Raw genomic sequence first — 15,015 nt, forward strand, 5'->3', positions numbered from 1 at the left:
GTTTTAATCCTCTTCTGAATAATTGCCCAGTTCCTTTTTGGTGCTGCCTTTACTATTGTACCCATTCTAAACTCACCTATCATTGTTTCAGTCAGCTTGTTCTTTTTGTCACTCTGTTATAGCTGAATCAGGGCTGGATTAACCATTAAGCAAAATAAGCACGTGCTTAGGGCATCATGGAAAGGGGGCACCACAGAATTTCTGCTTTAGTTAGATGACGAATTTAATTTAAATTAATTTTTAATTAGTTTTTTATCTTTTCTTACTGTTACCTACTTTGTTTCAATAAATAATGACGTGTACAAGGCTTAATAAAACTAATCACGTGCATGACGGTTCGTTTACACTGTAATCTCGTTCACGCTTTCTGGCGCTACCATTGCGTCAAATGAGGTAATTTTTTATAATTAATGTAACCATTTTATTTTTTATTTTCCTGTCTGTTTTAATAAATTATAAAAGGCTCCAGAAGCAAATATAAAACAAATCAAGTGGTTGTCTCAGAAACGCGCCTCCGGTAAACTGTTGCAGAAGTGCAACTCCGGTAAAATAAGAATTAATTAAAGCACAAGATTCAGCTGTAAGCTGAAAATTAAATTGTTCGTATGATTTTGCCTGTGATATGTGTAACTGTGTTGATAGCCACCTAATGTTCAACAAAATAATCTTTTTATTTCTGTATTTAACTGATCCCAAGAACCAAGATGAAACATGTTCAGTTAAGTGGTGCACAAAAGCAAAAACTATCAAAAAAGAAACAAGAGGAGACTTTGGAATTAGATTTCAAGACTGCAAAGCAGACTAATTTCGCCACACAAGTTCGACAACATTGTATACCAATTCCTGATCAGAGCCAATCTCTGTCATCAGAAGTGGACACAAATATCACTTTGATTACTTCAAAATCAAAATGATGATGATGTTGGAATCATCAAGGTATCACAAGCAGGTTCATCTAGCACGTCTCACTACTGATCTCACTTTGTCTGTAAATTCTCTTGATATCTCTACTGCAAATGTTGATGCAAGTTGCTTTACAAAACATTCTGAGGTTGAAATAATTGCTGAAAATGAAAGTTTAGTGGGCCATGGTGGTGAAATGATTCAGTCTGCAAAAGATCCAGGGTTGTAGCTTGATTTCTCTGCTGACGTTAGCTGAACGTGGCTTGGCTTTTCGAGGAACAGAAGAAAGATTTAGATCATTGCAAAATGGGAACTTTTTAGGGCTGCTTGAGCTCATAAGTCAGTTTGATCCATTTTTAGCAGGTCACATTGCGAAATATGGAAATTGTGGCAAAGGAAATCCTTATCTGTCCAAAGCCACCTGTGAGAAACACATTCAACTGATGGCTCAAAAGGTCCATGTGCTTATTGTTGATGAAGTAAAATCTTCTGGTTATTTTAGTTTGTCAGTTGATTCAACACCAGATCTGTCACATATCGACCAGTTAAGTGTTGTACTTAAGTACTTAAAAGATGGACAGCCTATTGAACGCTTTTTAACCTTTCTGAAAATGAAAAGCCATACTGGTGAGGAAATGGCAAATCAGGTGTTGCAGTACTTACGTAAAGTTTGTCAGCTAAACTTTTCAAAATGTAGGGGCCAGTCTTATGACAACGCTGCTAACATGTCTGGGCGTTATAAGGGGATGCAGCAAAAAATTTTAGAAACAAACAAGTTTGTGCCCTGTGTAGCTCATTCACTAAATTCGATAGGCCGAAGCGCTGTTGACTGCTGTCAAGAGGCAGTTAATTTCTTCTCTACAGTGCGGTTGCTCTATACCTTTTTTTCAGCCCCAACCAGCTGGTGGACAATTCTTAAAGGTTGTATTGGAAATGAAAATGTCTTAAAATCCCTCTCTGATACCAGATGGGAGGCACATGCTATGGCAACAGCAGCAATTTTGAAATCTTTCCTTCAAATTTTAGAAGCGTTAGACTGTATAGGGAGATGCTAGAAGAGAAGCAGATAATATTGCAAATAAGATGCAAGAGCTAGAATTCGTTTTTATGTTGAATTTTTGGGATGAGATTTTGCAAAATTTTCATAGAGTAAGCCAAGTTCTACAGAATGAGGATAACTTAAAAACATGTGCAGATCTGTATGGATCATTAGCTGACCAATTGTGCACTTCACGAAATGAATTTGAAAGATATGAAGCAGCTACAAAGGAAGTGCTACCAGATGTTGATTACAAGGCAGCTCAAACTTGCAAACGTATCAGAAAGAAGGTACCCAATGACGGAGATGCTCCAGTATATCTGAATGCTAGAGATAAATTTCGTATCACCACCTTTTACACAATTGTTGACAAACTTAAAACTGAGATGAGGAGAGAGAGAGATATACAAAGAAATATCAGAGAGATTTTCTTTTCTAGTGATGTGCAACATAATGCTGCTTCAGTGACTTCATCATCTAATGAAATTGAAAGGTATTCTTAGTGTTGTCAAAAGCTGATTGATGCTTACCCAGAAGACTTGAACACTAATTTCTCAGCTCAGCTTCAGCAGTTTCACTCATATGTGCACCATAAGTTCAGTGCAACAAAAAATGTAAAAACAAGATTCAGTCATGCTGAACTTTATAAAATAATTTTGAAGACAATATTGAGTATTGAGTGTGCCTTTCCAAATGTAGACATTGCCTTTCGTATATTTTTAACATTAATGGTCACAAATTGCTCAGTTGAAATATATTAAAAATCCCATCAGAACAACTATACAACAAGGCAGGTTGAATGCCTTATCTCTATTAAGTATAGAAGCAGATATGTTACGTAAGATTAATTTTGAGGATCTGATCAAAGACTTTGCAATTAAAAAAAGTAGGAGAAAAGTTTTCAAATCTAAATAAAGTTGAAGTATACAAAAATAAACATTTATTTTATGGTTTATTATTGTTTATATTTTGAATTACATATATATGTGGCTCCAAAATCTTTTAAGTGCTTAGGGTCTCTATGGGTCTTAATCTGGCCCTGAGCTGAATACAAACTGGGGTGGTGCTTTCCAACTACTGCTGAAAGCAGTTATGAAACCCTTCGCTCAGGTTGTTCGTCTGTTGTTAATTATGAATAGTGGACTCATATTGGTTCCACAGAGTACATGAATAACGAGGGGGTGTTGAATGCCTTCTTTCCTATACTCTTCAGCCAGATATATAATTCAAATCAAAGTAATCAAAAATTGTTAAGATATCATCGCAGACCTCTTCTCTCAATTCATTGAAGGCATCGACAAAATCATCAACAGGGACAAACACTAAAGCCTGTAGCATATGTAATTCGTCCTTTAGTCGACAATCTTCAGGGTTGTTATACAGTTTTTGTAGGCCCTCAACCTGAATCCTTCTGTACAAAGATTGGGATAATTGGAAAAGACAGCAAGATAGATACTATTGAATTCGGGAACACAGCACTTACGCTATTTATAATGGCCAATTCGAAGTCGCACATTATTCGAGTTGGCTGCATAACATCAATTCCAAAATCATCGGTTGAAGACCAAATGATAAGCAAAATCTTAGTGTAGCTTTATTTGCTAATAAAGCATAAATCAATGGAATACATAGTACACTGTCGCCATCTTCTGGATTTATTCCAGGCCTTCTTATTCTCCCAGAACAGTAAACATTTGCACAAAAATACTGGGGCAGACTTTGAACGTACCATCAAGAAACAACTCTTGACTGCTCATTAAAATCTGTAGATTTTCTTTATTTTCCAAACACAATAACCCTGTTTTCATGACTTTCTTCGTTGGTATAGGAATCATACAGAAGAAACTTTTCACCATGAAGAGTTTTAGCCTATCTGTCTGGAATAACTCCTGAAGTGATGTAGGATTGGCTGGTTGATCATGTAATCTTTTCCTTCTAATGGATTTTTTTTTAAATTTTCTCATTTAGGTAAAAAGCTTAAAATACCTGAGGTCACCCTCTGCAATTCATTTTGCAGTATGTGAGCTGGATGTTTTTGGGCAATACATTTTAAATTTTGTCTTACATTCTCTACCTCTTCTCTATTTGATGGATGGGAGTGAGATGATCGATCATCCCCCCTTTTCAACTGTTATATTTTGACCATCCATAGTTGTAATAGCTCGTGCCGAACATTCTTTCATTCTAAGTTTTTTACTCCCAATATACTTTACCCTGTGGACCAGATTTACTCTTGTAGTAAATATATCCATTTAGGAGTAGTCCTCCTTGCCCCGATGAAATTATCTTAGGTTCATCGTGCATTTTCTCCATGAATTTTAATTAATTTTCTGGTCAACTATTACTTAGCGATGGTGAAACGATTCTTGACACATATCAGTGATTATCAATCACGATTCTCTACATTATTTAAGGCTACACTTGGTATTAAGAAAGTGAAAACTATCAATTTTCATAAAAATATAAAGTATATAACAATATACTCTCATAAAAATATACATTCAGAAAAATGGTCGGGAACGCCAACACATACATATATCATTAGCATTATCATAGTATCCATGTACCAGCTTTCTACTTCTAGGAGGGATCCTAGGTAAGTTTGCGTTTGTCATTGCCAGTGTAATTTCTGCATTATATAAGTTATTAATAGTGCTAAACTTCATACTTTGGCTTCAAAAAAAAAGTCTGTGCACCTAAAATGTGAAAGCAATGTTATTTCCTTCATTCTTCAGATATTTCCACAAGATGTGTAGCGAAATCTTATCCAGTTCTACTGTATTACCCATGCCATTTTTATTCCCCTGCCACGTCACAAGTACAGTGGAAAATCTATAGCAGATTTGTCTGCTAACTAAGACATACACATACATTATAATAAAAAATAAATACAGCCTACTTGTATAAAAAATATTTTTTTATTAACAGAAGTTATTACTAAATCTATTTGTGAGCATCTTTAGTACAATTTTAGTACAGTGACCTTGCCATGTGGATAACACATTGTTCTCCAATTAACAGGCTATAGGTTCAATTATCACCACAGACAAAGGAAGCCTTCAGGTGGTAGATGCATTTCATCACCCAGTGTGAGACCACCAGCCACTAAATGGATGCCTGAAATGGCTTTTAAAAGTTCCATGATTGGTCTATAGAACAGTCTCTGGATTATCTAGTCTTTAGCCCAACATTACTAATGATGAAGGAAATAACAAACAGAATTCAACTATTACTATTCCTGCTAATTGAACGGAACTAAAGTTTTGTCCTATTAAAGAATTTCATCAGGTGCAAATATAAAGAGAATAAAAGATTATGAAAGAGCTGAGGATTCTTATATGTGATGTTTCTGTTTGTAACATAAGCCACTGCAAATACACCAAAGGATACTAATAAATGCCAAAGGGTACTTTGCATTGGTTTCACTGGATGAAGTATGGATGACAGTTTAGTTACAGGTGCAAATGTAGTTCTGATTTGAAAATTCTTAAGAATATTCACTAACTCAGTAAAAATTGAGGCTGCTGATGTAGGGAGGAAGATATATCCTTTTACTTCCTTATCAGTTTCATGTCATGTTTGCAGATGGAATAAAAACTTGGTAACAGTTCTTTTATCATCCATTCTTCTGGAATGTGGCAGCAAGAAATCTGGATTCAATGGTTAATTCATCATGATTAATGAGATTGTGGGCTTGGGCTCCTAATGCTGACATAATTCCAGGCTTCTGAAGTTGGGAAGCTTTATTTGTATGTAGTAATTCTAAGGATTGTATCACAATAGTTATGAGAACTGGTTGGTTAACTAATGAGATGAATTTATCTGACAAGAAATACAGAGGAGAATTCATCGAAGCTAATATGTTGGCTCAGCCAACTGCAACAGGGATTTGCCACATATGGCTGAACCAGGATCTACTACAGAGCACAGTAAAAAAAGATAGTGAAGAAGTTATAATATACAAAGTGAAGTTTATTTTATTAACTTGAATGCATTATGTAACTACTACAAGAATATGGGTAATTTGTGGAGTTTGCCACTGACACCAAAGATGGAATTAAATCTTCCTGGTGAAAGACAAATAATGATGATTATGGAAATGACTTCTATTGGGATTTATTGACCAAGTATTTTTTTAGAACAACTATGTTATACCAACTAGTTTCACCAACTGAGGCTGTTGGCATCTTCAGAGTACATAACTGATATAAGGCACTTAAAGCTAAAATCTGTTACAGACTATAAATCAACCGATTCCAATTATATTTGACAAAACAGAATGTGTACAATACATGCATAGCGTGTGTATGATCTCACTTGTTGTTATTTAGGAACGTTCTATAATTGGCACTATAATTCAGTTCATGTATGTTTAGAGATCTAATGAGGGTCTTCCAGATCTGGCAAGATTAATCCTTGGTTCCTGTTAAGATTTTGTACAGAACAGGCAACTGTTGTGGCTTCTTTAATAATTCGGGAGCAGAAATCCTCCTCTATGTAAGGAATGGAGCTTTTATCCCAATCTATGATATGGTTAGTTCTTGAGAAATGAAAGGATAAACCTGATTTTTCTTCTCTATTGTTATTAACGTCTCCAATGTGCTCCCTTTGTCTAATCACAAGGTTTCTTGAAGTCTGGTCGATGTAATTTAAACCACACAAGCAGGGTATGTTGTAAACTCCAGCATATTTGAAGAAAGGATGGCTATCTTTTGGAGATCTTAAGAGTTGTCTAATCGTTTCTGTAGGTTTAAAAGTCACTCTTATTCTATGGGGTTTGAGGAGTCTTGCAACTTTATTAGAAACTGTCCCCCACGTATGGAATGACGATTGTAGAAATATACTGCGTGTCATCTCATTGTTTTTGTGGGGGGGTCAGAGAAAAGTATCTTGTGGACGAGTCTCCGAGGGTAGCCATTCATGGTGAAGTTGTTAGATATCAACGATAATTCATCTTGGAGATCTTGTTGATCTGTTCTAATGTGGAAAGCTCACTTTTTTAGCATGTGTACAATGCTAAGTTTCTGAGAAATGTGGCGGGAGGACCTAAAGTGCAAATAACGTCCTGTATTTGTAGGTTTTCGGTAAACTAAGAGGCTGAGATGACCATTCATTTGCTTCTTAATTAGGGTGTCCAAAAATGATAATTTGTTATCATTTTCAAGATCTAGAGTGAATTTGATTGTATGGTGTAATGAGTTGATCTTGTTTAGAAAATCAAATCAAAGACTAAACGCATCATAAAAGACAGGTTGCAAATATGAATGAGGAATAGTGTAGCCTTTGTTAGCAAAGAAAAAGGTGATTTAAGCTGTCTATAAGAACTTCTCAAAATAATGATGATGTTTGTGATAATAGCTAGTTATCTTTCACAATTTTGGAAAGTCCTGCTTCTAAATTCTACCTATCAGCTGCCACCCCCGCCATACTCTCTAATGGCAAGTAGTTTTTTCTGCCTGGAATCTTTATGCTATATCTCATTTTTATTTGTGTTTTGCAAAAGCCACCTTCCCATTTTCTAGCTTCAAATTTTTAGTTTCATTGAAAAAGGGTGAAGTAATTAAGCCAGAAATTTTGCAGTTTTTAACAATCTCCACATATGAATTGTTAGAAGTTAAACAATGAAAATATCATCTAAATTATACTTTTATAGGTAGTGGTAGTGATTGTCTGAAGATAACCTTGAACTACAGCTAATTTCTACCTGCAGCATGGACACAGAGACTACATGCATCATAAAAGACAGGTTGCGAATATGAATGAGGAACAGTGTAGCCTTTGTTAGCAAAGAAAAAGGTGATTTAAGCTGTCTATAAGAACTTCTCAAAAACATTCTTGTGAGTGCTATAAGATGCTTGGCTTTATGTAATGCTGTTATTAGAAAAGGAAAAGAGACCATATGAAATGAAATAAAATAAAAATAAAGAATAATTTCCAAAAAGACACACCATTTTCATCTCTAATTAGGGAGCTGGATGCTATGCAAGTTACTATGCTTTCACAGATTCTTAGTCATGGATATGAATGCAATTCATCACATTTCTGCATGATTTAAATATTTAGCTAATATGAGCAATAATGATTTATTCTTGAAAGAGAAGCAGCATTCACTATATACCTGTTATTGATGAGTAAGACTAGCAGTCCTTTTCACTTCAAATAATAGCAGTCCTCAAAGTTCGTCACGTAAAAGTGTATACCTATTTCTTGATGGTCCCAATTTTTTGAATGTAGATTCTGGAGGGTCTGTCTGAATATTCTAATTTAGGGAGGGAAAAAAAAATTAGTATACATACACATATAATTAAAGTAAAAGAAAGAGAAAACAATATTATTGTTATGCCATATTCTTCATGTATAAATGAATATCTGTTGCTTGTGTAACAAAATTTTAATAAAAATAATTTGTAATCTCTAATCAAAAATCTGCAATTTTAATATTGTTACAATTGTGTAGATTTACCCATTAGTTTCATATCAAAAATTTGAGAATTTTTATGAATAAGACACATGTAGTAACCAGAATTTAAAAAAAAAAATAATAAATAAAAAAATAAGGGGTTTATGTCAAACTGGTTAATAAATTCAGACTATATCAATAATACAAGAAAGCAGTAATTGTACTGTTTATATTTTATATAAATTTTGCAAGCATCCGTTCCAAGAACACTTCTAGACCAAGATGACTGCATTTTCTATTTCAGTACTTGCATAATAATTGCAATGACAGGTTTGTTGATGTGACTTTACCGAGTCTTACATATGCTGAATATAAAAACACTATTTTATTTTTTTAAGATCAACACCATCATCAAATTCCTAATATGTACCTTCAGAGGGCATACAGAATATTATGACAGTACTATGTCAAAAGTTTACATTATTACAAACTACTTATCAACAATTTTCCTTGAAACTAATCTGTTATCTGGCAGAACTTAAATATTATCAGATCTTATATTTCAGTCTTCTAAGACATTTCTGGGTCTTTTTCCTACCATCATGGCAAACATATTTGATTTGCTAACCTTTTCTCTCCCATTAAGTAATAATTCCACCCAAGATCAGCTCTGCTCTCTCTCTCACACACACACACACACACACACACACCTGAATGCTAACAATGTCAAGTTCCTTCCTAATATCCTTGTTTTTAATATGATTCTGCCATTGATGTTGTTCACTCTTCTAATCTTTCTTGGGACTCACCTATCCGTGATCTCCACTCTTCAATTAAGTGTTTTATTCCTACCCCAGCTCTCAGATCCATATGTTAAAATTGGTTTAAACACAGTCTTGCATACATTGTTTAGTGTTTGACTAATTTCTCTCTTCTTCCATATAAATTTATTTAGATGACTTCCAACTATACCAGTTTTGCTAATTCCACTGTCGATTCCATATTTAATCTGCCATCTTCACTAAAAACAGCCTAACTAGCTGAAATATTTTATCTCTTCTATAGGTTCTCCAATTCAGATGCAACTGATATTTTCAATGCTTCTGCCTATTATCATTGTCATAATCATCTTTTTATAGCTGATTTGCATACAAAATTTGCCATAGCAGTCATTCAATTTAGTCAGGGAATCCTGCAGACTTATACTGGATTTATTTAGGAGTATAAAATCATGCACATAAAGTAAAGAGCTCAGTTGGATATCCCCATTCCTGATATCAGGCTAATGCCAATTTCTTTCATTATGTGCATCACATTATGAAATTAGGATAAACAACAGCAGTGGCATTAATGATAATGCGTATTTCACACCTGATTTAACATCAAGCCATCTACTTGTACCTCCTTCAATTCTAACAAATATAGACTAAGTATTGCTCGATATAATGTCCCATTTACACCATATAACTAGAGTTTTGAAGAGTTTTGTCTTGGCACCTTAATCTATGACACTTAAATACAAATCCTTGTTATATTCCCAAGATTTCTCAACTATTTGTGTTAAATTGAAAATCTGACCCCAATAACCTATTCTGGGTCTTTGGGGTCATATATATAGCTTGAATTCAGCTTGTTCTTCACCAAGCATATACTTGCATAAATCTTACCAGAAACACTAAGTAGGGAAATTCCTCTGTAATTCTCATATTGTTTCATTTCCCTTTTTTACAGATGGATACTATGAGAACTCTACTCCAACTATCTACTATTCAACCCTTTAATCAGGTCTGAATTATGAAGTAGCAATAGTATAACTTTCATACCTCCATACTTGAGCATTTACTGTAGAATATCATCTATTCCAGAAACCTTTATGATTCAGGTTTTTGATGGCTTTATCCAGTGTTGTTATACTCTTACATTTCTCTTGAATATATTCTACCACTATGCTGACATTACTCCAAACATGTAAAATATCTTTATCTTCAGTTTTAATGTCACCTTTATCACGTAGGTTCTTTTTGCAGTACTCATTTCTAAATAGCCTTCAGAACATTTTGCCATTTTCCCAATATTTACTTTTGATATTTTATCATTATCTGTTTAGCTACTTTTGCACACTGTTTTGCTTTCTTACATTATTATTTCAGGGCATCTACGGACTTACTTGCTAGATACTTTAAATATCCTTTCTTGTTTTCCATGTCTACTTCTTTAATTTCCCAGGTTCACCTGTGATTGGAGACAACTTCACCATAATTCTTTGAGTGCATCAATCAATGATTTATTCAGAGTATTCAGGGTTTGATTGTCTTCAAACTATTTCATTTTTCCCCTCCAATATTTGTATAGATAAGTCTAGTTCATCTCAGAAAGTTACTATTCCACTTCAATTCTTTTTAAAACTTTCTTATGTATGTTTCGATATCATATTCGGTTTCTTCATGCTCAAAACTAAATGGTAATCATTTCCTATTTCAAAGTTCCCATATACTCCTGAAATAGCATGAAGATATTGTAATCAACAATAACAGTCAATGGGAGTTATTTTTTGTTTCTTCTCTCCATGTTTGTGCCTAGCTTTATACTGGATCATAGTGTTAGTGATGATTAGACCATGCCCTGGTCTAATCATCACTAACATCTATCAGGTACTAACCATTATTGTTAGATTTGCTCTTTTCTCCAAATTTTCCCAACACATTTCTAATAATTCGTTTCCTACTCTTCTGTTTTGATCTAAAACAAGCACAAACATTTCCTTTATATTATTTGCCTTTCTAATGGCTTGAAAAATTCTTAGCCAACTGGCCTGGTTGGCTGAGTGGTTAGCATACCTACTGCAGGTTTGAATCCCACTGTGGGCATGGATGTTTGTGATTGTCTTTAGGTAGAAGATGAATGTCATCACCTGGTGTGAGATCACTGCCCCACTTATTGGAGGCCTGAAATGGCTTGAAAAAGTTCCTTGTTTGGTCTCTAGAGCAGGGTTTCCAGACTATGTAAAAATATATATAAAAACTGATAAAAAATAAAAGGGCAAAACCTTAGCCCATATAGTACATTTTATCCAAAATGTACTATACATTTACAAAATAACCTCTCAACATAAAAAGACACCTACTAATGAGATACACCACAAGAAGGTGAGGATTGAATATTAGGTTGGAAGCCCTTGTTGGTTCTAAGCATTATTTAAAAGGATATGTGGAGGTCTCCTTCCTGTTATCTATCTCTGATCCTTGATCTACCCTAAATCCATATTGCTGGTTTAGCTAGTGGACATCCAGGTGGTGAAGGAAGTTGGATGCTGATGACCTACTTCACAATTTTTGAAAATAACTGAAGAACAATTGTGAAGCATTTTGAATGGCTTTTATCCCCCCCCCCCCTTTTTTTTTTGGAATGGAAAACATGCTTGTTTATCATACTGTTTGGTAGATGCCTGTTGAGTAGAAAATATTAAAAAAAAAAAAAAAGACAATATATGGTAGGTATTAGTTCTGTAGTATAAGTTTTCAGCAGAACAGGTGGGACAAGAAGTTCAGGTGAGTAGTTGGTGTTGTTTAAATTAATCAGGATTCTTCCTATTTGTTTCTGATGAAATACTAGAAATAGCATGCAACGAGCAGATTCTGGTTAAGTGACAAGTTCCTCCTTGGTCATCAATGCTGGACTACTGGACCTGAATGATGCCAGTAGGTAAGCCTTGTGTTTGAGTGATGTTATAATAGTGATATTATGTGGAAGTTAGAAAAGTGGATGGGTGAAAGTTACACCCAATGACCTTGGCAAGGGAGTAGACAGCTCTCCTACCATTTGAACAAGAAAGAAATTTCTAGTATGTGGCCCTTTGACAATCAGATTCAATTTTTTTTTTTTTCCCCTCAGCTGATGGGACTGCAATGCAGGCTGCATGAAAAGCTGGAATTCTTGAGTTACCTATGATATGCTAAAGGTTTTTCCTGGACAGGCTAGGCCCAATTGCTAAAAAAGAAAGGCTTAGATAACAGGGAGTTTTGGGTAGAATGGAGAATGAAGACCTTCATTCCAGAAAGAGAAATGCTAAAGTTATGGTCTGAGTGACTGGAAAGCTGACATCTATAGTGTATCTGGAAAGTAAGCTGGTTAGGAAACGGTAAAGGGATAGGCAGAATAGTGAGCTGTTAGGTCACTGCTAATGGTAAACACCTCAGCATTTCTAAACACAACATGAGTGGACGAGTGCAGAAAATCAAGCTTTAGAGATAAATGTAAAAAAAAGAAGTCAGAGGTGGTTATAAAAATTTGGAAAGACCACAAATAAATGCAGGAAAGTTTGGTAAGGAAATTTTGAGCCAGAAGAGAACAGTGGGATTCAAAGTTTAGCCATCTCTGACACAGGATGTCAGTTCTGAAGAATGCAAATATGCTGTCCTTGTGACAGAGAAATGTTTAATGTGTACTTTGAGCAGTTTAAGTGGATGGCACTTCTGAGTTTCTAGAATAATAAGTCTGATTTAGATGACTACAGGTGGTGGTCATCTACACTACACTATAATTTAAAGTGCTGGTAGAGCAACAAATGTTGAAGTGGATACGGACACTTTTTTGGCGATGAGGTTATTTGTTGCTTCCGATTTTTTTTTGGGGGGGGGGGGAATGGGAGGATATTTATTGTGGGAGATCCACAAACAGTATATCTCACTACATCCTATTGTAGGTGAAAAAGAGATTCCCAAACCTCAACCTAAGCAAAATATCTGTCAAACCTGGTAGCTCCACACATAGGATAGATGGAATTATACATGAAGAATAGATTATATTTTATTGAAAGGGTAAAGGATTTAAATATAGAACTTTCAGGCATTCTAGATAGTTTAGATGTTACCAGTCTATTTACCAATATCCATAAAGATGACACAGTGGATCTTTTTCAAAAAATTTTTCTGCTGGACACAGACAATTCAAAAATTTCATGGAGTGCAAGTCGAGTAATTATTATGGGGGGGGGGGCTTCAACTTCAAAAACATAGATTGGAAGGAGGAAAGATCACATGACAGGAAACAAATGGAATTTATACAATTACTGAGAGATAATTACTTGAAGTAGAATATGATGGAGGGGACTGGGGGTATAAGAGTCTTGGATCTTGTTATATAGTCAGAAGACTTGTCCATAACTAAGGTAGGTAGATACACTATCTCAATTGTGGAAAGTGATCATGTGATATTGACTTGGGAGGTAGCAAAACACGTGGAACTTAAGTTCCACATGTTCCATATATTGTGGAACTTAAGGCAGTTGATTATGGTACAGTCAGGAGGCAGCTTGAAGCAGTACCATAGCATAAAGATCTGTAAGGGAAGGATGTTCACAGGCGATAGCTGGAGGGAGCAATATCACACTGTATACCCAAGGTCAGGAGAGTAAAAAAAAAAAAAAAAAAAAAAAAAAAAAAAAAAAAAAAAAAAAAAAATGTTGTGGAGGGTACATAAGGAGAAAGCCAACTCATGAACAATACAAGGATCACGCAAGAAAGGTAACCATGGTAAGGAAGGCAAAATCAGATTAAGAAGAAATTAACCGAACAAGCAAAAGGAAATCCTAGTGAAAGTAACTGGAAAATACTAGTGCTAAAATGTCGAATGCATCTAAGTATCTTGTAAATACACTTGCAAAAATCCATGAAATGTGGATTATAAAATGAAGAAATACAAAAGTACCTTAAATATTATAAACATTTATTTAAAATACAAATTACAACATTTGTGAGTGACACAGATCCTCAAATAATTCAAAGTATATTTTTAAAGTATGTTGGCATATGATTAAATACAAATTACAATATTTTTAAATTGGAAAATAAGACATAGTTCAAAAATCTAAACATTACTCAACTGAAAACATTAGAATATCATAATATCTATGCTCACTTTTATGTTTGAACAATATACTTAATGCAATACAATTTAAATGGCATTAAAAAAAAAACAAAAAACAAATGAGACTTTTTCGAACACCCACAAAGATTAAACAAAAAAGAAAGTAACAATGCATAAATCATATTATCTGATAAGAGGGTTGGATAATAAGACAATGTATAGCAGATGACTTATTTTCGCTCAAAAAAGGATGATAAAATTTCAATATGAATGTAAAATATTCCACTTACTTGGATTTCATCAGTAGTAGGATCCGGTCCATAGTGAAACTCTCTGTGTAATTTTCCAGAGTATAAATCTTGAATAAATTGCTTTAGTTTACCTGGAATGCTAAGAACAGACCACATGTAAATGCATTATTATTTATTTCACCAAGAGAAATACTATACACAAAAAATGTATATAATAACTAGGCTAATATTTAACTTAAAATATATCATCCCCTTATTAAATGCAAGCTGACTCCATGAATTTCTATCTACCACAAACAATACCATTTGCATCTTGGCTACATATATGATCATCATCATCATCTCTCTCTCGAGAAAGCTACTGAGAAGTCCCAGCTAAGGCCTCATCAATAGTATTCTAAAAATGTACTATAACCAACCTGCCATTATATAAGATAAAATATTCATCTGAGTCCTAATGAGTTTGCTATAGTGGAAATTGACTGTGTTAGTTTTTATGGTGTTACACTATTTTCCAACTACACTGTTTTATAAAAACTAGAAAGTTCTTACCTGAT

At 34.4% G+C, this 15,015-nt stretch overlaps 1 protein-coding gene across 1 annotated transcript in view; it reads right to left on the minus strand.

The window, feature by feature from the left end:
* Positions 1 to 15,015, minus strand: part of ERp44 (Endoplasmic reticulum protein 44) — a 196,800-nt gene that overhangs the window by 12,274 nt on the left and 169,511 nt on the right. The window contains exons 11-12 of the mRNA XM_090404875.1: positions 14,498 to 14,597; positions 8,061 to 8,201 (exon numbers count right to left, since the gene is read on the minus strand). Coding sequence (XP_090261001.1) covers positions 8,115 to 8,201; positions 14,498 to 14,597 — 187 coding nt within the window. The 3' untranslated portion in view covers positions 8,061 to 8,114. The remainder of the gene's footprint in view (positions 1 to 8,060; positions 8,202 to 14,497; positions 14,598 to 15,015) is intronic.

Source organism: Typopeltis vanoorti, chromosome 2 (genome assembly GCF_054136105.1).
Source record: "Typopeltis vanoorti isolate ZY-2024b chromosome 2, IOZ_Tvanoo_1.0, whole genome shotgun sequence".
Classification (NCBI taxonomy): Eukaryota; Metazoa; Arthropoda; class Arachnida; order Uropygi; family Thelyphonidae; genus Typopeltis; species Typopeltis vanoorti.